Source organism: Somniosus microcephalus, chromosome 33, assembly GCF_052327205.1.
Source record: "Somniosus microcephalus isolate GS21.2 chromosome 33, FLI_Smic_1.0, whole genome shotgun sequence".
Taxonomy (NCBI): Eukaryota; Metazoa; Chordata; class Chondrichthyes; order Squaliformes; family Somniosidae; genus Somniosus; species Somniosus microcephalus.
The window spans coordinates 13,148,157-13,174,385 of record NC_141019.1 but is presented as its reverse complement, the minus strand read 5'-3'; the positions used below and the strand labels follow the sequence as shown (position 1 = coordinate 13,174,385).

Here is a 26,229-nt window from a genome sequence, read left to right as displayed (position 1 = left end):
TATATATGTGTGTGTGAGTATATATCTGTGTGTGTGAGTGTATATCTGTGTGTGTGAGTGTATATATCTGTGTGTGTGAGTATATATCTGTGTGTGTGAGTGTATATATCTGTGTGTGTGTGAGTATATATCTGTGTGTGTGAGTGTATATATCTGTGTGTGTGAGTGTATATATATGTGTGTGTGAGTATATATCTGTGTGTGTGAGTGTATATCTGTGTGTGTGAGTGTATATATCTGTGTGTGTGAGTATATATCTGTGTGTGTGAGTGTATATATCTGTGTGTGTCAGTGTATATATCTGTGTGTGTGAGTGTATATATCTGTGTGTGTGAGTGTATATATCTGTGTGTGTGAGTGTATATCTGTGTGTGTCAGTGTATATATCTGTGTGTGTGAGTGTATATATATGTGTGTGTGAGTGTATATATCTGTGTGTGTCAGTGTATATATCTGTGTGTGTGAGTGTATATATCTGTGTGTGTGAGTGTATATATCTGTGTGTGTGTATATATCTGTGTGTGTGAGTGTATATATCTGTGTGTGAGAGTGTATATATCTGTGTGTGTGAGTGTATATATCTGTGTGTGTCAGTGTATATATCTGTGTGTGTGAGTGTATATATCTGTGTGTGTGAGTATATATCTGTGTGTGTCAGTGTATATATCTGTGTGTGTCAGTGTATATATCTGTGTGTGTGAGTGTATATCTGTGTGTGTGAGTGTATATATCTGTGTGTGTGAGTGTATATATCTGTGTGTGTGAGTGTATATATCTGTGTGTGTGAGTGTATATATCTGTGTGTGTGTGTATATATCTGTGTGTGTGAGTGTATATATCTGTGTGTGTGAGTGTATATATCTGTGTGTGTGAGTGTATATATCTGTGTGTGTCAGTGTATATATCTGTGTGTGTGAGTGTATGTATCTGTGTGTGTGAGTATATATCTGTGTGTGTGAGTATATATCTGTGTGTGTCAGTGTATATATCTGTGTGTGTGAGTGTATATATCTGTGTGTGTGTGTGTCAGAAGAAAATAAGAACATAAGAAATAATAGCAGGAGTAGGCCACATGGCCCCTCGAGCCTGCTCCGCCATTCAATAAGATCATGGCTAATCATCGACCTCAACTCCACTTTCCCGCCCGATCTCCATATCCCTTGATTCCCCTAGAGTCCAAAAATCTCTCGATCTCAGCCTTGAATATACTCAAAGACTCAGCATTCACAGCCCTCTGGGGCAGAGAATTCCAAACATTCACAACCCTCTGAGTGAAGAAATTCTTCCTCATCTCAGTCTTAAATAGCCGACCCCTTATCCTGAGACTGTGCCCCCTAGTTCTAGACACTCCAGCCAGGGGGAAACAACCTCTCAGCATCTACCCTGTCAATCCCCTTCAGAATCTTGTATGTTTCAATGGGATCACCTCTCATTCTTCTAAACTCCAGAGAGTATAGGCCCATTCTACACAATCTCTCATCACAGGACAGCCCTCTCACCCCAGAAATCAATCTCGTGAACCTTGGGCCTAGAAATTCAGTATAGCCACTTTTGGGGCGGTAAAGTCGGGCGTCCGCTAAAGTTTGCGCCCGGCGCAAAGTCGCGCCCCCTTCGCCGATATTCAGTCGCATCGCCCCAAGAGGTTGCTGCTGCCCAAAAACAGGCGATGCACGACTATCTTTAGGCGCTAAGCCGGCGGTGCTGAGCGATACCCCCGAGGCCGGGCGCAGCGCAGGTGCGGCGAGTTCTTGATTGACGGCAGACACTCTGGCGCCGGTCATCTCTTAAAGGGGGAGGGTGGATTTGTTTGCCTGCCACGCCCTGCACACTGAAGCCCTCAACCTAGGCCTGACCACTTCAGCTTCACCTGTACAACGCCCAGGACTATGGAGAAGGCCAGGGAGAGAGCGCAGCGCTTCAGCGACGGGGACCTGAGGCTGCTGGTTGGCGGAGTGGAGCGCAGGCGCCATGTTTTGTTCCCAGAAGGTGGCAAGAGGCCGCTGCCCAGCGCCTACCGGAAAGCCTGGAGGGAGGTGTCCAACAGGGTGTCTTCCAACAGCGTGGTTGCCAGGACTCCTGTGCAATGCCGGAAGAAGTTCAACTACCTCACTCGGGTTGTCAGGGTGAGTACCCTTTCCAGTGTCCTCCTGATCCTTGCATGTGCACCTCACATTATGGGCAAAGGGACCTGAAAGCTCTAATGGCCAGCCCTCATCCAGCAGCTATGGGACTGGCATGAAAATCAATTGCACATTCAGCACTTTACACACTGTCCAAGCTATTCGACCATGAGAGGCATTGCAGACAAGATCAGGGCTACACACTGTACTAGCTATTCGACCATGGGAGGCATTGCAGACAAGATCAGGGCTACACACTGTACTAGCTATTCGACCATGGGAGGCATTGCAGACAAGATCAGGGCTACACACTGTACTAGCTATTCGACCATGGGAGGCAGTGCAGACAAGATCAGGGCTACACACTGTACAAGCTATTCGACCATGGGAGGCAGTGCAGACAAGATCAGGGCTACACACTGTACTTAGAGGCCGTCCTTTCTCTTGCAGGCCAAGGTTGCGCACAACCGGCGCAACCAAACTGAGACCGGGGGAGGCCGTCCTGACCTCAAAGAGCTCTCCGACCTCGACCAGCGTGTGGAGCGCATTATGGGAGGCCGGCTGATTGGCCCCGTCGCCACTGGAGATGCCGACCCTGTTCTGGGCACCAATGGTAAGGGCATCACCTTTTGGACCTCTCTCATTCCACTTGCGCATCAGATCAGCATCCTTTGCCACTGTCCGACCAATGCGGTGAATGGCACCACTCATGCCTCCCTCGCTGCCGCCCTGTCCTCACTCTAAAGCTACTCTTGTGCCTTCCTGCTTTCAGATGGTGAATCGCCAGGTGAGGAGGCGGGCCCTCAAGCTGCCACTGTCAGCCCTTCGGAAGACGAGGAGGAGGAAGAGGAAGCCGGCCCATCAGTGCCACCCTCAGCCGTGCCAGCCCATGGCGATGTAGGGGACTCGTCTTCCCTGGAGGGGAGCCGGGGGGAAGGGTCGGAGGAGAGTGAAGCTCCGGGGCCCAGCGGCCTGCAGCAACGCGGGAGGGGTGGGGAAGCTCGGCGGACTTCTCCCCAGAGGGTGAGTGCGGTCTCCAGTCCTGCGACGATCAGCGCAGAGGAGGTGCGCCTCCTAGAGGAAATGGCCGTCCAGGCTGAGCGCAGGCACACTGAGCTCATGGCTGCAGTGGGAAGGATGCCTGACTCCATAGAGTCACTGGCAAGGAGTGTGCAGGAATTCGGGGCAGCACAGGCCAGGAGTCTGCAACAATTCAGTGCAGCACAGGCCAGGAGTCTGGAACAGTTCAATGCAGCACAGGCCAGGAGTCTGCAGGACATCAATGCAGCACAGGCCAGGAGTCTGCAGGACATTGCAGCAGCACAGGCCAGGAGTCTGCAGGACTTCGCGGCAGCACAGTCGGCTTCTAGCCAAGTGCTCAGTCGTGCCGTCCATTCACTGGCTGGTGTGATGCGGACACAGACCAGGGCCACACGGGCACTAACTGCTGCCACCCTCGCTGGATCAGCCAGGCATCGCCAGGGCACTTGCCGCGCAGCAGCAGCCCAGTAGTCTGTCCTTCAGCTGTTTGCTGCGCATGCTGCAGTGCTGGCCCGTGCGAGTGCCAATGTGTCAGGCGACCAGCGAGCACCTGCGATCTGCCAGGTTGCCACCATTCCTGCAGCCGACACTGCCACTCCGCCATTGCAGCTGCCAGGAGCTGCTGGACACACTGCTGCCGCCCAGCCAGAGTTGGAGTAGTCAGCAGCCGGCCACTCCAAGGCCAGAGCTGGTGCAGGCCGACCCCCAAGGGCATCTGCCGTCTCGCCATCTGCCCCTCAGCAGCCTTCCCCCAGCCTTGCTGCAGCCACTGGGCTCCCATTGAGGAGCAGCAGGGCGGGCAGGGGCCAGGCAAGGATGCGCAAGGCATCGCCCTCGCAGGGCAAAAAGTAGAGGTATGCACAAATGCCTGGTGCTTGTTGGAAGGCCGACACTGGTGCAGTTGTTTTTGTGTAAGGCTGAGACTGGTGTCTATCTTTTTTTGTGTAAGGCCGAGACTGGTGTCTATCTTTATTTGTGTAAGGCCGAGACTGGCGTCTTTCTTTCTTTTCGTAAGGCCGAGACTGGTAGTTTTGTGTTTTTGGAGGGGGCTTCTCCACATGAGCATGTAATGTGGGAAGGGCAGAGGTTTTCAATAAATTTTTGTTGTTAAATTGCAGTGTCCATGGTTTTTTGGTTAAGTCCTGGTTGCCCTGCTCGGCTGAGGGCTTGTGGAGCGGCTACATTCATCTGCTGACATTGGCACAAGCCAGTCCCTGAGAGGGGGCCTAGAACCGACGTTCAATAAGCCGGCGACGGGCGGCCCTTGCACTTTGTGCCTCCCTCCTGTGCTGGTCCTCCTCCTCCTCCTCCTCCTGCTCCTCCTCCTGAGGTGGTCCTCCAATCTGTGGTGGCAGTGGCTGAGTCCTGCGGATAGCCAGGTTGTGCAGCATGCAGCAAACGACCATGAAATGGGAGACTCGCTCCGGAGAATACTGCAGGGCTCCACCGGAACGATCGAGACAGCGGAACCGTTGCTTCAGGACGCCGATTGTTTGTTCGATGATGTTCCTGGTCGCTTGATGGCTCTCGTTGTATCGCTCTTCAGCAGGGGTGCTGGGCGCACGGAGCGGGGTCATCAGCCAGGTACACAAAGGATAGCCTTTGTCCCCGATAAGCCATCCTCGTGGGCGAGGCTGTGCCTGGAACATGTCTGCCACAGAAGTCTGTCGCAGGATGAAGGCATCGTGGCTGCTGCCTGGAAAGCGGGCATTGACAGCTAGGATGAGCTGCCTGTGGTCACACACCAGCTGTACGTTCAGCGAATGGTAGCCCTTCCGGTTGCGGTAATCCTCGGCATTCTCCAGAGGTGCCCGCAAAGCCACATGCGTGCAGTCAATGGCGCCCTGCACCATGGGGAAGCCCGCGAATGCTGCAAAGCCCATTGCACGCTGCTGCTGCTTGTCAAGGGCCATGGAGAAGGAGATGAACTGATGTCTCCTTTTGAAAAGGGCATTGGTCACCTGGCGGATGCAGCAATGCATGGCGAACTGGGAGATGTTGGCAATGTCCCCAGTAGCGGATTGGAAGGAGCCGGTGGCATAAAAGTTGAGAGCCACCGTCACCTTCACTGCCACCGACAGAGACGTCCTGCTCCTCAGCTGTGGCTGCAGATCAACGGCAAGCAGCTGGCAGATCTCTGTGACCACCTCCCTTCTGAATCGCAGCCTCCGAACACACTGCTCCTCAGACATGTTGAGATAGGAGAACTGCTGGCGGTATACCCTGGGTGGGTAAGGCCTCCTTTGCCTGTTGCCCCCTCTCCGTCTAACCAGGGCTGCCACTCTCTCACGGCGTCTGTGAGCCCTTTGGATGTAATTGAGAAAGCCAGCGTTGACACCCATTGCAGCCCCCATAATATGCTGGCAAACAATGAGATGTCAATGAAGGCAAAAACTTTTTGAAAGCTGTGGCCTGAAGCCAGAAGTACCTGTCCGAGTGCTGGGCCAAAGCAGAAAGCTATCTACCTTGGTCTCTCTCCAAAGATCCGTTTCGCAAGAAGGTGTGCTGCAAAATGGCAGCCTTTTATATTGCAGGATGAGTGCCCTTTAATTTGCGCCCCCCGTGCCCCGCATCGGCTGAGCACCGTTCCACTTAACAGTCACTAGGGGCGCCAGGCGCACAATGGGGTGGCGCGACTGAAGTTCCGGTTGGGGGCGCACAAAGGGCGTTGCACGAGGAAATGATGTCATGATCTGCGCGCGCAGCTGAGCACGCGCAAAGACTTTGCGCCGGCGCTAAATCTCTAGTGAAGTTGGGGTGAGGCGCAGGTCGCGCTGCGCCCGGGCGCTACCCGCCTAGCGCCCGACATCTACTCCTCCTAAGGCGCTAATGGCTGGCGCAACCAACTGAATTTCTAGGCCCTTCATTGCACCGCCTCCAAGGCATGTATATCCTTCCTCAGATAAGGAGACCAAAACTGTGCACAGTACTCCAGGTGTGGTCTCACCAAGGCCCTGTACAATTGTAGCAAGACTTCCTTACTCTTATACTCCAACCCCCTTGCAATAAAGGCCAACATGTCATTTACCTTCCTTATTGCTTGCTGTACCTGCATGCTAGCTTTCTGTGTTTCTTGCACAAGGACACCCAAATCTCTCTGAACACAAACATTTGAAAGTTTCTCACCATTTAAAAAATATTCTGTTTTTCTATTCTTCCTACCAAAGTGAATAACCTCACATTTTCCTACATTATACTCCATCTGCCACCTTACTGCCCACTCACTTAGTCTATCTATATCCCTTTTCAGATGCTTTGTGTTCTCCTCACAGTTTATTGTCCCACCTAGCTTTGTATCATCAGCAAACTGAAAAAGATCCGTTTATTCCTACTCTCTGTTTTCTGTCCGTTAACCAATCCTCTATCCATGTTACTATATTACCCCCAACCCCATGAGCCCTAATCTTGTGTAACAACCTTTTATGTGGCACCTTATCGAATGCCTTTTGGAAATCCAAATATACTACATCCACTGGTTCCCCTTTATCTACCCTGCTAGTTACATCCTCAAAAAACTCTAATAAATTTGTCAAACACGATTTCCCTTTCATAAAACCATGTTGACTCTGCCTAATCATGTTATGATTTTCTAAGTGACTTGATATCATTTCCTTAACAATGGATTCCAGCATTTTCCCGACGACTGATGTCAGGCTAACTGGCCTGCAGTTCCCTGTTTTTTCTCTCCCTCCTTTCTTGAATAGCGATGTTACATTTGCGACCTTCCAATCCGCTGGGACCGTTCTAGAATCTAGGGAATTTTGGAAGATCAAAACCAATGTATCCACTATCTCTTCAGCCACCTCTTTTAGAACTCTAGGATGTAGGCCGTCAGGTCCAGGGGATTTGTCGGCTTTTAGTCCCATTAGTTTCTCTAGTACTTTTTCTCTACTTATATTAATTACTTTAAGTTCCTCACTCTCATTAGACCCTTGGTTCCCCACCATTTTTGGTATGCTTTGTGTTTCTTCTACTGTGAAGACAGATACAAAATATTTGTTTAACGTTTCTGCCATTTCCTTATTCCCCATAATAATTTTTCCTGTCTCAGCCTCTGAGGGACCAACGTTTACTTTTGCTACTCTTTTCCTTTTTATATACTTGTAGAAACTCTTACAATCTGCTTTTATATTTCTTGCTAGTTTTCTTTCATTTTTTATTTTTTCCCTTTTTATCAATTTCTTGGTCAACCTTTGCTGGTTTCTGAAACTCTCCCAATCCTCAGGCTTACTATTATTCTTTGCAACATTATAAGCTTCTTCTTTCAATCTAATGCTATCCTTAACTTCCTTAGTTAGCCATGGTTGGATCACTTTTTCCATGGAGTTTTTGTTTCTCAATGGAATGTATTTTTGTTGAGAATTATGAAATATTTCTTTAAATGCTAGCCACTGCTTATCTAACGCCATACCTTTTAATCTATTTTCCCAATCTGCCTTAGCCAACTCGCCCCTCATACCTATGTACTGTAATTGGCTTTATTTAAGTTTAAGACTCTAGTTTCAGACTTAGGCAAGTCACTCTCAAAATTAATGTGAAATTCTATCATATTATGATCACTCTGCCCCAGAGGATCCTTTACTATGAGATTGCTAATTAACCCTGTCTCATTACACAATACAAGATCTAAAATAGCCAGTTCCCTGGTTGGTTCCATGACATATTGTTCTAGGAAACTGTCCCGAATGCATTCCATGAACTCGTCCTCCAGAATACCTTTGCCAATTTGATTTGTCCAGTCTGTGTGAAGATTAAAGTCCCCCAAGATTATTGCATTACCTTTGTTGCAAGCTCCTACTATTTCTTGATTAATATTCTGTCCAATGGTATAGCTACTGTTAGGGGGCCTATATACTACTCCTACCAGTGTTTTCTGCCCCTTGTTATTCCTTATCTCCATCCATACTGATTCTACTTCCTGATCTTCTGAGCCGAGATCCTTTCTCGCTACTGCCCTTATTTCATCCTTTATTATCAGGGCTACTCCCCCTCCTATTCCATTCTGCCTGTCTTTTTGAAACGTCAAGTACCCTGGAACATTTAGTTCCCAACCTTGGCCACCTTGCAACCATGTCTCTGTAATGGCTATTAGATCAAACCCATTTATCTCTATTTGTGCCACTAGTTCATCTATCTTGTTACGAATGTTTCGTGCATTCAGATAAAGAGCCTTTAATTTAAATTTTTACCATTATTCCCTGCTTTGACCTTATTCTCTGCTGCACTGCTACCATTAAGCTCTCTGTCCCTTCCTGTCACACTCTGCTTATTTTTACCTAAATCGCTGCACTGCTCTATTGCCTTGACCTTTCTCTTTAGATTTCGAAATAAATTTCCCCTTACCTGACCCCTCCCCCTCATTTTTTTAGTTTAAAGCCCTATCAACAGCCCTAGTTATTCGAGTCGCCAGGACGCTGGTCCCAGCCCGGTTTAAGTGGAGCCCGTCCCAACGGAACAGCTCCCTCTTTCCCCAGTACTGGTGCCAGTGCCCCATAAATTGAAACCCCTTTTTTCCACACCACTCTTTGAGCCTCGCATTTAACTCTCTGATCTGCTTGACCCTATGCCAATTTGCACGTAGCTCAGGAAGTAATCCAGAGATTATTACCCTTGTGGTTCTGCTTATTAATTTAGACCCTAGCTCCTCAAACTCGCTCAGCAAAACCTCATTTTTAGTTCTATCAGTGTATATATCTGTGTGTGTGTCAGTTTATATATATGTGTGTGTGTCAGTGTATATATCTGTGTGTGTCAGTCGGTGTGTGTGTGTCAGTGTATACGTGCGTGTGGGTGAATATATGTGTGTGTCTATGTATGCGTCAGTGTATATCTGTCTATGTATGTGCGTGTGTCTATGAATATGTATGTGTGTTTCTATGTTTGTGTCAGTGTGTGTGTGTATCTGTGTCAATGTATGTCCCAACTCTGTACCCTTGTCTGGTGCACACACTTACCTCTCTGAGGGGACAGTGTATCTGAGCATACCATTCCTGGCAGTACAGGCACACCTGGATACCCTGACCAATGTACAGGAAAACCCACATCATGACGTTCCAGACAGGACTTGTTCTGTTGTCATTGAAAATGAAATTGAAAAAAACTGGAAAAAAAAGATATTTAATGCTACTAAAGCAATATACACAATGTACACAGCACAATTACAGCCAAGGAAGGCCATTCGGTCCGTCTTCATTCATCTCCCCGGTGTCATCCGATTGTTTTTTAAATGGTCGCAGGGTTTTTACCGTCCCTCCTCTATCCAGGAGGCCATTCCATGTATTGATCACTCTCTGTGTGAAGAATCTCCAGAGATCAGTCCTAAATTTACCTTGTACTAGTTTGACCCCACGACCCCTTCCCTACTCCCACAATTTAACTTAAAGTAACATTTCAAATTTAGCTTCTCCATTCCCTCAAAAATCTTACATATCCCTCGGAGCATCTCTCAGACACTACCTGAATAGCCCAGGTATAACCAGTCTTTCGCCCTAACTCGGACCCCTGACACGGGGTGGGGGGAGGGGGGCAGTCTCGTGGCTCCTCTCTACACTGTCTCCAGCACTTGAATGTCTCCCTTGTGTCTCACTGACCAGAACTGGACACAGTGCTCAAGGTGGGTCCGACCAGAACTGGACACAGTGCTCAAGGTGGGTCTGACCAGAACTGGACACAGTGCTCAAGGTGGGTCTGACCAGAACTGGACACAGTGCTCAAGGTGGGTCTGACCAGAACTGGACACAGTGCTCAAGGTGGGTCTGACCAGAACTGGACACAGTGCTCAAGGTGGGTCTGACCAGAACTGGACACAGTGCTCAAGGTGGGTCTGACCAGAACTGGACACAGTGCTCAAGGTGGGTCTGACCAGAACTGGACACAGTGCTCAAGGTGGGTCTGACCAAAACTGGACACAGTGCTCAAGGTGGGTCTGACCAGAACTGGACACCGTACTCAAGGTGGGTCTGACCAGAACTGGACACAGTGCTCAAGGTGGGTCTGACCAGAACTGGACACAGTGCTCAAGGTGGGTCTGACCGGAATTGGAGACAGTGCTCAAGGTGAGTCTGACCAGAGCTGGACACAGTGCTCAAGGTTGGTCTGACCAGAACTGGACACAGTGCTCAAGGTGGCTCTGACCAGAACTGTCCAGTCTCTCTTCATAGCTGAAACGCTCCAGCCCAGGTAACATCCTGGTGAATCTCCTCTGCACCCTCTCTAATGCAATCACATCAAAAAAGGTGGTAGAGAAAAAACGGGGAATTATAGACCGGTAAGCCTGACATCGGTAGTGGGGAAAATGCTAGAGTCTATTATAAAAGATGTAATAGCAGAGCACTTGGAAAGCAGTGACAGGATCGGACAAAGTCAACATGGATTTACAAAAGGTAAATCATGCTTGACTAATCTACTGGAATTTTTTGAGGATGTAACTGGTAAAATAGATAAGGGAGAACCAGTGGATGTGGTGTATTTGGGCTTTCAGAAGGCTTTCGATAAGGTCCCACACAAGAGATTAGCGTGCAAAATTAAGGCACATGGGATTGGGGGCAAGGTATTGACTTGGATAGAGAACTGGTTGGCGGACAGAAAGCAAAGAGTTGGAATAAACGGGTCGTTTTCCGAGTGGCAGGCAGTGACTAGTGGGGTACCGCAAGGATCGGTCCTAGGACCCCAGCTGTTCACAATATATATTAATGATCTGGATGAGGGAATTGGATGTAATATCTCCAAATTTGCAGACGACACAAAGCTGGGCGGGAGGGTAAGCTGCGAGGAGGATGTCAGGAAACTCCAGTACGATTTGGACAGGTTGGGTGATTGGGCAGAAACATGGCAAATGCAGTATAATGTGGATAAATGTGAGGTTATCCACTTTGGTGGCAAAAACAGGAAGGCAGATTATTATTTGAATGGCAATAGATTGGGAGAAGGGGAAGTGCAAAGAGACCTGGGTGTCCTTGTGCACCAGTCGCTGAAGGTAAGCATGCAGGTGCAGCAGGCGGTTAAGAAGGCAAATGGTATGTTGGCCTTCGTAGCAAGAGGGTTCGAGTACAGGAACAAGGATGTCTTGCTACAGTTGTACAGGGCCTTGGTGAGACCGCACCTTGAGTATTGTGTGCAGTTTTGGTCACCATACCTGAGGAAGGACGTTCTTGCCATGGAGGGAGTGCAGCGAAGATTCACCAGGCTGATACCTGGGATGGCAGGAATGACGTATGAGGAGAGATTGTGTCGATTGGGCTTATACTCACTGGAGTTTAGAAGATTGAGAGGGGATCTCATCGAAACCTATAAAATTCTGTCAGGTCTGGACAGACTAGATGCAGGAAGGATGTTTCTGATGGCCGGGGAGTCCAGAACCAGGGGTCATAGTCTAAGGATAAGGGGTAAGCCATTTAGGACTGAAATGAGGAGGAATTTCTTCACCCAGAGAGTGGTGAACCTGTGGAATTCTCTGCCACAGAGGGCGGTGGAGGCCAGTTCATTAAATATATTCAAGAAAGAGTTGGATATGTTTCTTGAGGCTGAAGGGATCAAGGGATATGGGGAAAAGGCGGGGACAGGGTACTGAGTTTGGATGATCAGCCATGATCACATTGAATGGCGGAGCAGGCTCGAAGGGCCGAATGGCCTACTCCTGCTCCTATCTTCTATGTTTCTATGTTTCTATCCTTCCTATAGTGTGGCGACCAGAACTGCACGCAGTATTCCAGCTCTGGCCTAACTAGCGTTTTGTACAGCTCGATCATAACCTCCCTGCTCTTATACTCTATGCCTCGGCTAATGAAGGCAAGTATCCCATATGCCTTCTTAACCACCTTATCTATCTGTCCTGCTGCCTTCAGGGATTTATGTACATGCACACCAAGGTTCCTCTGATCCTCTGTACTTCCTAGGGTCCTACCATTCATTGTGTATTCCCTTGCCTTGTTAGTCCTCCCAAAATGCATCACCTCACACTTTTCAGGGTTAAATTCCATTTGCCATTGTCCTGCCCACCTGACCAACCCGTCTATATCGTCCTGTAGCCTGAGGCTTCCCTCCTCGCTATTTACCACTCCACCCATTTTCATGTCATCTGCGAACTTACTGATCATACCTCCTACATTCATATCAAAATCATTAATGTACACTACAAACAGCAAGGGACCCAGCTCCGATCCCTGCGGTACACCACTGGACACAGGCTTTCAGTCACAAAAACAACCTTTGACCATCACCCTCTGCCTCCTGCCACTAAGCCAATTTTGTATCCAATGTGCCAAATTGCCCTGGATCCCATGGGCTCTTACCTTCTTGACCAGTCTCCTATGCGGGACTTTGTCAAAAGCCTTACTGAAGTCCATGTAGACTACATCAACTGCACTATCCTCATCCACACACCTAGTCACCCCCTCAAAAAATTCAATCAAATTGGTTAGACATGATCTCCCCCTGACAAAGCCATGCTGACTATCCTTGATTAATCCTTGCCTCTCCAAGTGGAGACTAATTCTGTCCCTCAGAATTTTTTTGAATAATTTCCCTACCACTGATGTTAGGCTCACTGGCCTGTAATTCCCTGGTTTATCCCTACTACCCTTCTTGAACAATGGTACTATGTTAGCTGTCCTCCAGTCCTCTGGCACCTCCCCTGTGGCCAGAGAGGTTCTGAAAATTTGTGTCAGAGCCCCTGCAATCTCCTCCCTTGCCTCACACAGCAACCTGGGATACATCTCATATATTACCTCCAACCCCATGAGCCCTTATCTTGTGTAGCAACCTTTTATGTGGCACCTTATTGAATGCCTTTTGCAAATCCAAATATACTACATTCACTGGTTCGCCTTTATCTACCCCGCTAGTTACATTCCCCAAAAACTCTAATGGCCCAGATATTCTGATCCCTACGGGTGGATACGCGCTGTGTACCCACCTGTAGGGACATCAGAAATGTCGGTTTCAGGCATGCATAGCGCATGTGCTGAAAACTGGCATTTCCGATCTGTCAAGAATGGACATATGAGGAGAGGTTGAGTAGATTGGGACTCTACTCATTGGAGTTCAGAAGAATGAGAGGCGATCTTATTGAAACATATAAGATTGTGAAGGGGTTGGATCGGGTGGATGCGGGGAAGATGTTCCCGATGATGGGTGAAACTAGAACTAGGGGGCATAGTCTTAGAATAAGGGGCTGCTCTTTCAAAACTGAGATGAGGAGGAACTACTTCACTCAGAGGGTGGTAGGTCCATGGAATATGCTGCCCCAAAAAGCTGTAGAAGCTACATCATTACATAAATTTAAAACAGAAATAGACAGTTTCCTAGAAGTAAAGGGAATTAAGGGTTACGGGGAGCGGGCAGGAATTTGGACATGAGTCTAGGTTCGGACCGGTCATGGCCCTGTGGGTAGCGGAGCGGGCCCAGGGGCCGTGTAGCCTGATCCTGCTCCTATTTCGTGTGTCTAATTCTGTTAGATTCAGGAGATGGTTCTGTGATAGTGGATTGGCAGTTAGGATCAGATCAGCCATGATCTTATTGAATGGCGGAGCAGGCTCGAGGGGCCGATTGGCCTACTCCTGCTCCTATTTCTTTTGTTCTTATGTTCTTATCCTCTGGCTGCCCTGGAGAAGGGCCTCTGCGGGCGGATAGTTCTGGTTTTTAGAGACCCTCCGCCTGCAGAAAACCCTTACAATTATTGCGCCTGGTAAAAGCATTTAATAAGGGGAGGAAGGCCTGCAGTACCGCGGCGCGACGTGCCGCAGTGCAGTGCTGCGATATTGGCTCCTAGCTCCCCAAGAGGGATGTGGGGTGCTTCCAGTAGCGCCCCTCCTCCCTCTCGGGGCGCTACCTGGGAAAATCGGCCGTGGGGGCGCTAACATTTTTGGGGTGCTACCCAATTTTTACCCCTAGGGAATTTTGGAAGATCACAACCAATGCATCCATTATCTCTGCTGCCACCTCTTTTAGAACCCTAAGATGTAGGCCATCAGGTCCAGGGGATTTGTTGGCTTTTAGTCCCATTAGTTTCTCTAGTACTTTTTCTCTACTGATCTTAATTACTTTAAGTTCCTCACTCTCAATAGCCCCTGGGTTCCCCACTATTTTTGGTAGACTTTTTGTGTCTTCTACTGTGAAGACAGATACAAAGTATTTGTTTAAAGCCTTTGCCATTTCCTTGTTCCCCAATATAATTTCTCCTGTCTCAGCCTAAAAGGGACCAATGCTTACTTTTGCTATTTCCTTTTTACATGCTTGTAGAGGTTCTTACAATCTGTTTTTATATTTCTTACTAGTTTACTGTCATTCTATTTTCTCCCTTTTAATCAATTTTTTGGTCATCCTTTGCTGGTTTCTAAAGCTCTCCCAATCCTTAGGCTTACTACTATTCTTCACAACATTATAAGTTTCTTCTTTTGATCTAATACTATCCTTAACTTCTTTAGTTCACCACGGATGGATCACTTTTCCCATGGATTTTTTATTTCTCAATGGAATGTATATTCGTTGAGAATTTTGGAATATTTCTTTAAATGTTTGCCACTGCTTATCTACAGTCATACCTTTTAATCCAATTTCCCAATCTACCTTAGCCAACTTGCCCCTCATACCTCTATAATTAGTAATTACGTTTAAGACTCTAGTTTCGGATTCAAGTATTTCACTCAAACTCAATGTAAAATTCTGTCATATTATGATCACTCTTCCCCAGAGAATCCTTTACTATGGGATTACTAATTAACCCTGTCTCATTACACAATACAAGATCTAAAATAGCCTCTACCCTGGTTGGTTCCACAATGTAGTTTTCGAGGAAACTGTCTCGAATACATTCAATGAACTTATCCTCCAGACTACCTTTGCCAATTTGATTTGCCCAATCTATATGAAGATTAAAGTCCCCCACAATTATTGCATTACCTTTTTTACAAGCTCCTACTATTTCTCGATTAATATTCTGTCCAATGGTATAGCTACTGTTAGGGGGCCTATAAACTACTCCCACCAGTGTTTTCTGCCCCTTGTTATTCCTTATCTCCACCCATATTGATTCTACTTCCTGATCTTCCGAGCCGAGATCCTTTCTCTCTACTGACCTTATGTCATCCTTTATTATCAGGGCTACCCCGCCCCCCCCAACCCCAGCTTCTCCCCTCCTCTCCTGAAGGCACAGACTCTTACTGTGTGCCTCAGCCCAATCTTCACATGTGAGCACAGACAGCGTCTATTAGAGGGCTATTCAACCAAGGGGACTCCACAGTCTGATCTGACCTACCATCTGCTGATGTCCACACAAGTGCGTACTTTCCAGCAAGGGTCACCGGATACGGATAAGGAGGAGGAAACCCTGGCTGATTTTCCTCCTCCCTATCCCGGGGCACTGAGGATACTTATAGCACCTCTGACTGCTGGAATCAGCTAACAAGATACAGACCCGGGATGGAATCTGGGACCTTCTGAACTGCATGGTTCAGTATCACACTGGGCAGTGTAGTTACCCATGAAGCCACCAGTGATGTATCACACAGTGATGTCTAATCCAGGTTACTCCCCACGCTTACCACGTTTTCCTGGCACACTGAGCATGGCCCTAAGGAGACTGCATGGCATGGATTTGGCACAATCAGTGGGCATGATCCATTTTGGTAGCTGGCACTATTGCTCCCTCCTGTAACCTTCGCAAGCCCATGTGTATCACCTACCTCCAAAGATGGCAAAGAGGCAGAACATAACTGGATAGAAATAACCCAGGCACAGTGTCAGGACATACTCATGGGCCACTGCAGACAGGATGAAGACTGAGAGCATCGCAGCAACTCGAAACCTCCTGCCCAATATCTGAAACAAGAGAGGAGCAACAGAATGAATTACACATTCCTCACTGATATTTGTTAATGTTCTGAACTACATGCACATACTCGGTTTAGAAATGCCACATTACTGCACCAGTGGATAAATGCTCCGCCAGTGTGGTACTGAGTCACATGGACCTGGAAGGTCCCAGGTTCAATCGCTGGTCGGTCCTGACTTAACAGATCTCAGTCAGGATGGCTGTAAATCTGGATGTGTGTGAGACTGGATGTGTGTGAGACTGGATGTGATTGTGTATCTGGATGAGCGTGTAACTTTGGAAATGTGTGTAAATCCGGATGTGTTTGTAAATCTGGATGTGTGTAAAATGTCAGCCATGGCTCAGTGGGTAGCACTCTCCCCTCTGAGTCAGAAGGTTGTGGGTTCAATTCTCACTCTAGGGACTTGAGCACAAAAATCTAGGCTGACACTCCAGTGGAGTGCTGAGGGAGTGCTGCACTGTCGGAGGTGCCGTCTTTTGGATGAGACGTTAAACCGAGGCCCCGCCTGCTCTCTCTGGTGGACATAAAAGATCCCATGGCACTATTTTGAAGAAGAGCAGGGGCGTTCTCCCCGGTGTCCTGGCCAATATTTATCCCTCAATCAACATCACTAAAATCACACATTATCTGGTCATTATCACATTGCTGTATGTGGGAGCTTGCTGTGTGCAAATTGGCTGCAGCGTTTCTGACATTACAACAGTGGCTACACTTCAAAAAGTACTTCATTTGCTGCGAAGCACTTTGGGACGTCCGATGGTCGTGAAAGGTGCTATAGAAATGCAAGTATTTCTTTTTCTTGTAAATCCGGATGTGTGTGAATCAGGATGTGTGTGAATCCGGATGTGTGTGAATCTGGGTGTGTGTGTAAATCCGGATGTGTGCGTAACTCTGGATGTGTGTGAATCTGGGTGTGTGTGTGAATGTGGGTGTGTGAATCTGTGTGTGTGTGTGAATGTGGGTGTGGGTGTGAATGTGGGTGTGTGTGTGAATGTGGGTGTGTGTGTGAATGTGGGTGTGTGAATCTGTGTGTGTGTGTGAATGTGGGTGTGTGTGTGAATGTGGGTGTGTGTGTGAATGTGGGTGTGTGTTTGTGAATCTGGGTGTGGGTGTGTGTGTGTGAATCTGGGTGTGTGTATGTGTGAATCTGGGTGTGAATCTGGGTATGTGTGTGTGAATCTGGGTGTGTGTGTGTGTGTGTGAATGTGGGTGTGTGTGTGTGAATCTGTGTGTGGGTGTGAATCTGGGTGTGTGGGTGTGAATCTGGGTGTGTGTGTGTGTGTGCGTGTGTGTGAATGTGGGTGTGTGTGTGTGAATCTGTGTGTGTGTGTGAATCTGGGTGTGTGTATGTGTGAATCTGGGTGTGTGGGTGTGAATGTGGGTGGGCAGCAGCAGCTCTGTATTACAGTGTATTAGGGTTTATGGGCTCTTTCTGGCTCTCTCTTACTCGTGGGTGCAGCAGGCTGTACTTGGGTGTGGTTCTTACCCGTAGGAAGTCACTGTATGCGTAGTAGTAAAGCCAGTCATGAACCACCACATTCCAGGTCCTGTAGTAGTTAGCGAAGGAGGTGGAATTCCACCAGTCCTGGAAATAAGAAAGAGGAGAATAAATCACCAGGGTAACCATTTGAGGAGGAGGCGTGACCACCTCCCTGTCAGAGTGGAACTTCCTAAAATCATCTCAGAGATTAGATCTAATTGGCGGACAACTGGTTTAGCCATTCACTGCCAGATGTGCTGGACCACACAAAGCATTATTGGGTCCTGCTCGCGTCTGCCAAAATTGCTCACTATTCCAGAATCATTCTTGTTATGTTCATTAATAACTAGTTGTTTTCATTATGAACAGCTAGCTTAGAGCTTAGTCATTTATTCAGCCATGTTCTCTACTATACAGCATCCATCTTGACTACTGCCTTGTGGGTAGCCGAGTGCATCGTGGGTAGTCCACTCTTATATACATACAGCTAAGCATACAACAATATACAGCTCTACAGCTCCACCTAGTGTACCATTCTAGAATGACATGTTACTGATCATTACATCCCCCTTTCTTTGAGGTTAAACAAAATCAATATCAATCAACTTTCAAGAAAAACGATAAAGATGATATCAGTAACACTTTTGTTAGTGCTCTATAAACATAAACATTTTCACAACAGTCAATACATTTTCAATATAATTTTCTTTGTACTCAAAGATTAAGTCTATCAGGCTTTTTTACTTCACGTGTGGACCTTCTCAGCACAGGTAAGTCTGATGTGTTTGCATGAGAGCCTGTATGTGTGTTTGTGTTAGATTGTTCTGGTGGTGAGTGACAAGATTCAGTTGCGGCATTGTCATCGATTTGCTCTTGGATGGTTTCTTGTGTTTTCAGGAGGGAACGGCGGTTCCTCCTGAGAATCTGTCCTTCCTCAGTTCTAACAGTGTATGACCTTGGTCTTACTTCCTCAAGAACTGTAGCTTTCCTGTTCCATGCATCTGGATCCTCAATCCTGACAACATCATCCCTTGTCAATGGTTTTAGAGTTTTGGATGACTTGTCATAGTATGATTTCTGTTTCAGCTTTAACAGTTGAAGTCTCTGTCTTAGTTCCTTACTCTGCTTTTCTTTTGCACAGCAGGGTAGCGTGGTGCGCAACTTGCGACCCATTAGGAGTTCAGCAGGTGAAGAAGGTCTAAAGGTGAGGTTCGGTAGCTCAGCAGGGCGAGATACGGATCAGACTTGCTTTCTGTTGCTTTCTTCAGTAGCTGTTTGAGAACTTGAACGCCTTTTTCTGCCTTACCATTCGACTGAGCATACAAAGGACTGGATGTGATGTGTTGAAAGTCATACTGTGCTACAAACTGTTGCCACTCCTTACAGTTGAAGCACGGACCATTGTCGCTAACGGCAATCCTGGGAATTCTATGTCTGGCGAAGATGGATTTAACATGCATTATGACACTGCTTGCTGATGTGCTTGAGAGCAGCACCATCTCAGGATAGTTAGAATAGTAGTCAATCACTATTAGATAGTCTTTACCATTCAAATGAAAGAGGTCCATACCAACCTTTTGCCATGGTGCTGTTGGTAAGTCAGCTACTATCATTGGTTCCTTTGCTTGTTTGTTTTGGTGTTTCTGACATGTCTCACATATGCCTATCATGTTCTCAATGTCCTTATTTATGCCAGGCCAATAAACAGTGTCTCTTGCTCTCCTTTTGCATTTTTCAATTCCGAGGTGTCCCTCATGAATCCTTTTGAGCATGTCTTGACGTAAAGCCTGTGGAATGACTATTCTGTTCTGTTTTAGTAATAGTCCACTTGCGACACTCAACTCTGACCTGATGTGATAGTACTTTGGACAGGAACCTTTTGGCTAACCATGATGAATGTTCTCTATTACTGTTTGTAACACTGTATCTTTTACTGTTTCTTCTGCTATTTGCTTTGATTTTGTGTCTGACACGGGCAGCGCAGCAGTGACCATACTCACATGAACATCCACGTCTTCCTCAGTAGAGCTCACATGACTCATTGTGGGTGCTCGGGATAGTGCATCTGCTAACACTATGTGTTTGCCTGGTGTGTAGATCAGTTCAAAGTCATATCTTTGCAGCTTCATCATGAGTCGTTGAATCCTTGGAGACATCTCATTCAGATTTTTTTTTTATGATGGCAACCAGTGGGCAGTGGTCTGTCTCAACTGTGAAGGTGGGAAGTCCATATATGTAGCCATGGAACTTTTCTAGTCCAACTACCAAGCCTAGACATTCCTTTTCAATCTGGGCGTATCGACACTCAGAATCAGTCATAGACCTGGAGGCATAGGCAACAGGCTTCCAATCTTCACCCTCTGCTTGTAGCAAGACCGCGCCTAGGCCATCTTTTGATGCATCCGTTGACACTTTGATTCTCTTTGTTGGGTCAAAGAAGGTGAGTACAGGTGTGGTTGTCAGCACTGTTTTGAGGTTCATCCACTCTTGTTCATGTCTTTCTGTCCATGCGAACTCATTTGTTTTATGTAGCAGATCTCGCAGACAGGCTGTCTTGGCTGACAAGTTAGGAATGAACTTTCCAATGAAGTTTATCATCCCCATGATGCGTAGCACTCCTTTTTTGTCAGTGGGTCGGGGCATGTTGAGTATGGCGTTTACTTTTTCCATATCTGGCTCTATTCCTTTACCAGATAGATTATCTCCTAGGAAAGTGACTTCCTGGATGCCAAACTGACACTTGGCTTTGTTGAGCTTCAGTCCATTCTGGCGTATGCTCTGTAGCACTTTAGTCAGTCTCTCATTGTGTTCTTTCAGTGTGGAGCCCCAGATGATGATGTCATCAACATAGACCCGAACTCCTTCCAGACCTTCAATTATGTGTTCCATCGCTCTATGAAAGATTTCAGATGCAGATATTATCCCAAAAGGCACTCTGAGGAAACAATACCTGCCAAATGGTGTGTTGAAGGTACAGTATTTGGTGTTTTCTTCATCCAGTTTTAGTTGCCAAAATCCTTGTGAGGCATCGAGCTTTGTGAAGTATCTGGCACCTGACATTTCACTGGTGATTTCTTCTCGCTTGGGAATCTGGTAGTGTTCACGTTTTATGTTTGCATTTAAGTCCTTTGGATCCATGCATATCCTTAGATCATTGTTCTTTTTCTTCACACATACCATGGAGTTAACCCAGTCTGTTGGCTCTTCGACTTTCCTGATGACTCCTAGTATGGTCATTTTGTGCAGTTCATTCTTGAGCCGGTCACGCAGGGGTGCTGGAACTCTCCGTGGAGCATGTACCACTGGCTGAGCATCCTCCTTTAGCTGGATCTTGTAAGTGAATGGTAGAACTCCAAATCCTTTGAACATATCCTGGAAATTACTCACTACAGAATCCACTGATTCATCTGGTCTGCTTATGGCACAGTTTATACGGTAGACTCTCTTGACCAGTTCTAAGTCCTCACAAGCTTTGTCACCTAATAGTGAATCAAGTCCTTCAGCCACAACAGAAAACATGAGATGATGCACTTTGTCTTTGACTGTCACTTTAAGTCTGCATACACCTAAGCTATCTATTTTCTGTCCATTATAGTTCTTCAGTAGTGCTGACTTTTTCTGTATTTTGGGCTTTTCTTTCATATTTTTAATGTCACTCATACTGATTAAGTTTGCTTTTGCCCCAGTGTCTAGTTTCAATGTAACGAATGCTCCATTTACCTGCAGTGGCATCATCCATTTGTCCTCTTTTACTGCATTAATTTTATGTTCAGCATTGTCCATTCCTGAGGGCTGCACATTTTCTGTATCCTTTTTGATATTGTCACATGACACCATTTGTACAAAAAATGTCTCACTTAAATCAGTGTCCTCAATTATATTGACTTGTTGCCCTTTCTTTGTTTTTACTTTTGAAAAGCATTGTTTGGCAAAGTGATTCTTTCCATAACATTTTGTGCACATTTTTCTAAACGCTGGGCATTGTTTTAACTGGTGTTTGTAACCACAGCGTTTACAATTAAAAATTCCATCCTCCGATTGCTTTGCATTTCTGTTCTGCCCACGTTTCTTCCCTTTGTAGGACACAGCACCGACGGCAGCACAGTCACTCACTACAATCGCATCATTATTGATTTCACTGAAAGTCTTCGCGTGCTGTCGAGCTAGCTCACTGGCTTGGCATATATTCACAGCATTTTCCAATGTTAGTTCGGTTTCTCTCAACAGACGTTCCCTGACCTTTTTATCATGAATACCAAACACGATCTGGTCATGAATCATGGACGATTTCAGCTCAGAGAAATTACATGTCTGTGCTTTCAGTTTTAGATCAGTCACAAAGCTATCAAAAGTCTCATTTTGCTGCTGTGTCTGTGAACGGAACACGTACCTCTCATAGGTTTCATTCTTTTTGGGAGAACAATGTGTATCAAACTTCTTTAGCACATCTTCCAATTTTTCTCTGTTCTCCTCTTGATCAAATATAAATGTATTAAATACCTCTATCGCCTGTGGGCCTGCAATCATGAGCAGTAACGCTATCTTCCTTGCACCTGGCTTCGTACCGAACCCGATGGCAGCAATGTAGAGTTCGAATTGTTGTTTGAAAGTCCGCCAATTGCAGTCGACATTCCCCGTGAGTTTCAAACCCGCCGGTGGCTTCAAAGTCTCCATGTCATGTTTCACAATATTCAGCAGATTTTACCAATCCTGGTACCATGTTATGTTCATTAATAACTAGTTGTTTTCATTATGAACAGCTAGCTTCGAGCTTAGTCATTTATTCAGCCATGTTCTCTACTATACAGCATCCATCTTGACTACTGCCTTGTGGGTAGCCTAGTGCATCATGGGTAGTCCACTCTTATATACATACAGCTAAACATACAGCAACATACAGCTCTACAGCTCCACCTAGTGTACCATTCTAGAATGACATGTTACTGATCATTACAATTCTGGAATGCAATGCTACTATTCTCTACTGCTGACCGTCTTCTTAAGCCCCTCTCCCCAGTCTCCTTCACCCTCACCTCCGACAACAAGTGCGAGGAGCTCATGGACTTTGTCTCTAAGATTGAGACCATCCGTTCAGCAGCCTCTGCCACTTCCCTTCCTTCCCCTAGCCCACTGGGCCAAACTTCCTCTAAGGTCCCCCCCTGCCCGAGCCCTGAACTCGCATCTTTCTCCAGTTTCTCTCCGATCTCCTCTCATGACCTCTCCGCGCTCATCTTGTCCATGAGACCCACTTCCTGCTCCCTCGACCCTATTCCCACCAAACTGCTGACCACCCAACTTCCTTTTCTGGTTCCCATGTTAGCCGGCCATTGTTAACAGTTCTCTCTCCTCAGGCACTGTCCCCCTCTCCCTCAAATCTGTCATCATCACCCCTCTCCTCAAAAAAACAACCCTTGACCCCTCTGTCCTCGCAAACTGCCGCCCCATCTTCAACCTCCCTTTCCTCTCCAAAATCCTTGAACGTGTTGCCGCCTCCCAAATCCGTGCCCATCGTTCCCGCAATTCCATGTTTGAATCCCTCCAATCAGGTTTCCGCCCTTGCCACAGTACCAAAACGGCTCTCATCAAAGTCTAAAATTACATCCTTTGTGACTGTGACAAAGGTAAACTATCCCTGCTCGTCCTTCTCAACTTGTCTGCAGCCTTTGACATGGTTGACTACTCCATCCTTCTCCAACGCCTCTCCACCGTCGTCCAACTGGGTGGGACTGCACTCACCTGGTTCCATTCTGATCTATCTAATTGTAGCCAGAGAATCACCTGCAATGGCTTCTCTTCCCGCTCCCGCACCGTTAGCTCTAGTGTCCCCCAAGGATCTATCCTTGTCCCCTCCTATTTCTCATCTACATGCTGCCCCACGGCGACATCATCCGAAAACACAGCGTACGCTGACAACACCCAGCTCTACCTCACCACCACTTCTCTCGACCCCTCCACGGTCTCTAAAAAGTCAGACTGCTTGTCTGACATCCAATTCTGGATGAGCAGAAATTTTCTCCAATTAAATATTGGGAAGACCGAAGCCAATGTTTTCAGTCCCCGCCACAAACTCTGTTCCCTAGCCACTGACTCCATCCCTGTCCCTGGCAACTGTCTGAGGCTGAACCACACTGTTCGCAACCTTGGTGTCATATTTGACCCTGAAATGAGCTTCCGATCACATATTCACAGCATAACTGAAACCGCCTATTTCCACCTCCGTAACATCGCCCGTCTCTGCCCCTGCCTCAGCTCATCCGCTGCTGAAACCCTCATCCATGCCTTTGTTACCTCTAGACTTGACTATTCCAACGCACTCCTGGCTGGCCTCCCACATTCTACCCTATGTAAATTTAAGGTGATCCAAAACTCGGCTGCCTGTGTCCTAACTCGCACCAAGTCCCGTTCACCCATCACCCCTGTGCTCGCTGACCTACATTGGCTCCCGGTTAAGCAACACCTTGATTTCAAACTTCTCATCCTTGTTTGCAAATCCCTCCATAACCTCGCCCCTCCCTATCTCTGTAATCTCCTCCAGCCCCACAGCCCTGCCCCTCACTGGCAAGGCTTGGAAGCTAAGTAGAGCCAGGCCTGGTTAGTACCTGGAGGAGTGACCATCAGGGAAGACCAGGTGCAGAAGGTCACGGAAGGAGCCCCAGGAGGGGCGGCTGGTGAGCAGGCCTGGGTGTTGGGCTGAAGATTGTCGGACAGGAGGAATGGTGGAAATGGAATGGCGGCGCGCACAGACGCAGCGGCTTTGCTTCTCCCAGGACGGTGCTATTTACGTTTAATGTTAATGTTATTTGTACTGGACTCATGGGAGCTTGCAAGATCACATTTCATTGTTCATGTACTTGTGCAATGACAATAAAGTTGAATTATTATTATAGATATCTGTGCTCCTCTAATTCTGCCCTCTTGAGCATCCCTGATTATAATCGCTCAACCATTGGTGGCCGTGCCTTCTGTTGCCAAGGCTCTAAGCTCTGGAATGCCCTGCCTAAACCTCTCCGCCTCTCTACCTCCCTTTCCTCCTTTAAGACGCTCCTTAAAACCTACCTCGTCATCTGTCCTAATATCTCCTTATGTGGCTCGGTGTCACATTTTGTTTGATAACGCTCCTGTGAAGCACCTTGGGCCGTCTTACTACGTTAAAGGCGCTATATAAATGCAAGTTGTTGTTGTTGTTTGTAACAACAACTTCCATTTGGCAGCTCACCTCAGCTACACAGAGGAAGGTGGACAGAGAGGGTAGGAGTGAGGAGATGCAGCAGAATTACTGTCCATGGGTTTCTAGGGAAGAGGGAGCAAGGGATTAAGGGAGGGAGTTCCAAAGGGTGCTGGTGTGATAAATGGAAGAGCTGCTGCCAACAATGCAGCAGGAGTGGGGAGCATGGAGAAGATCAGTGTCAGAGAAGCACAAGGTGTATGCTGGATTGTGCTCGAGTAGGTTGAGACGAGATTATAGGCGGATTTGAATTGGAGGACAAGTATCTTAAAATTAATTCATATGACCATGGGGAGCCAGTGGAGCCTGGCAACGACAGGGATGATGGGAGAACATGATGCTGTTTAAGCTGTGGCATTCTGAATAAGTTGTAGAGGGTGGATGCCAACAAGGAGGGTGTTGGTGAAGTCGAGCCCTAATCTAGATTGGCATTTCAGTGACGGGCACAGGAAGGGTGAAGGTGGGGCAATGTTGCAAAGGCAGAAGAAAATGGTCTTGGCAATGGAACAGATGTAGAGAAGGACGTTCAAAAGTACATCGCGATTCCACATTTCTGGACTTAACCGGGATTCAAGTGGTTAGCACTGTTGCCTCACAGCGCCAGGGACCCGGGTTCGAATCCGGCCTCGGGCGACTGTCTGTGTGGAGTTTGCACATTCTCCCCGTGTTTGCGTGGGTTTTCTCCGGGTGCTCCGGTTTCCTCCCACAGTCCAAAGATGTGCGGGTTAGGTTGATTGGCTATGATAAATTGACCCTTAGTGTTAGGGGGATTAAATACGTGGGGTTACAGGGATAGGGTGGGATATGTGTTGGTGTAGGGGTTACGGGGATCGGGTGGGATATGTGTCGGTGCAGGCTCGATGGGCCGAAATGGCCTCTATCTGCACTGTGGGGTTTCTGTGATTCTGTGATTCTGTGATCACAGGTAAGGCTGGGAGCTGAAAACAATGGCTTCAGTTTTGCTGACAGTAAGCTGGAAGAAAGATTAGTGGGTAACATAAAGGGGAACCCAAAAATATTTTATAAACATATAAAAAGTAAAAGGATAGTTAAAGGAATGGTGGGGGCCAATTAGGGACAAAGAAGGAAATCTTCCTGAGGAGGCAGAGGGCATGGCTGAGGTATTGAATAAGAACATAAGAAATAGGAGCAGGAATAGACCACTTGGCCCCTCGAGCCTGCTCCACCATTCAATAAGATCATGGCTGATCTTGGGCTCAAAGCCACTTCCCAGCCCGCTCCCCATAACCCTTCACTCCCTTATCTTGCAAAAATCTGTCTATCTCCACCTTAAATGTATTTAATGACCCAGCCTCCACAGCTCTCTGGGGCAGAGAATTCCACAAATTTACGACCCTCTGAGAGAAGAAATTCCTCCTCATCTCAGTTCTAAAAGGGTGACCCTTTATTCTAAAACTGCATCCCCGTGTTCTAGATTTCCCCACGAGGGAAAACATCCTCTCCGCATCTACCTTGTCAAGCCTCCTCAGTATCTTATATGTTTCGATAAGATCACCTCTCATTCTTCCAAAT

The 26,229-nt window shown here is 47.1% G+C and overlaps 1 protein-coding gene across 2 annotated transcripts in view; it reads right to left on the bottom strand.

Moving 5' to 3' along the window:
• The window catches only part of LOC147096967 (sterol O-acyltransferase 2-like), a 243,951-nt gene that overhangs the window by 3,475 nt on the left and 214,247 nt on the right, over positions 1-26,229 (bottom strand). For both annotated transcript variants that reach the window (XM_085972667.1, XM_085972665.1), the window contains 3 exons: positions 17,478-17,576; positions 15,842-15,977; positions 9,116-9,261 (listed from right to left, as the gene is read on the bottom strand). In XM_085972667.1, coding sequence (XP_085828793.1) covers positions 9,116-9,261; positions 15,842-15,977; positions 17,478-17,576 — 381 coding nt within the window. The remainder of the gene's footprint in view (positions 1-9,115; positions 9,262-15,841; positions 15,978-17,477; positions 17,577-26,229) is intronic.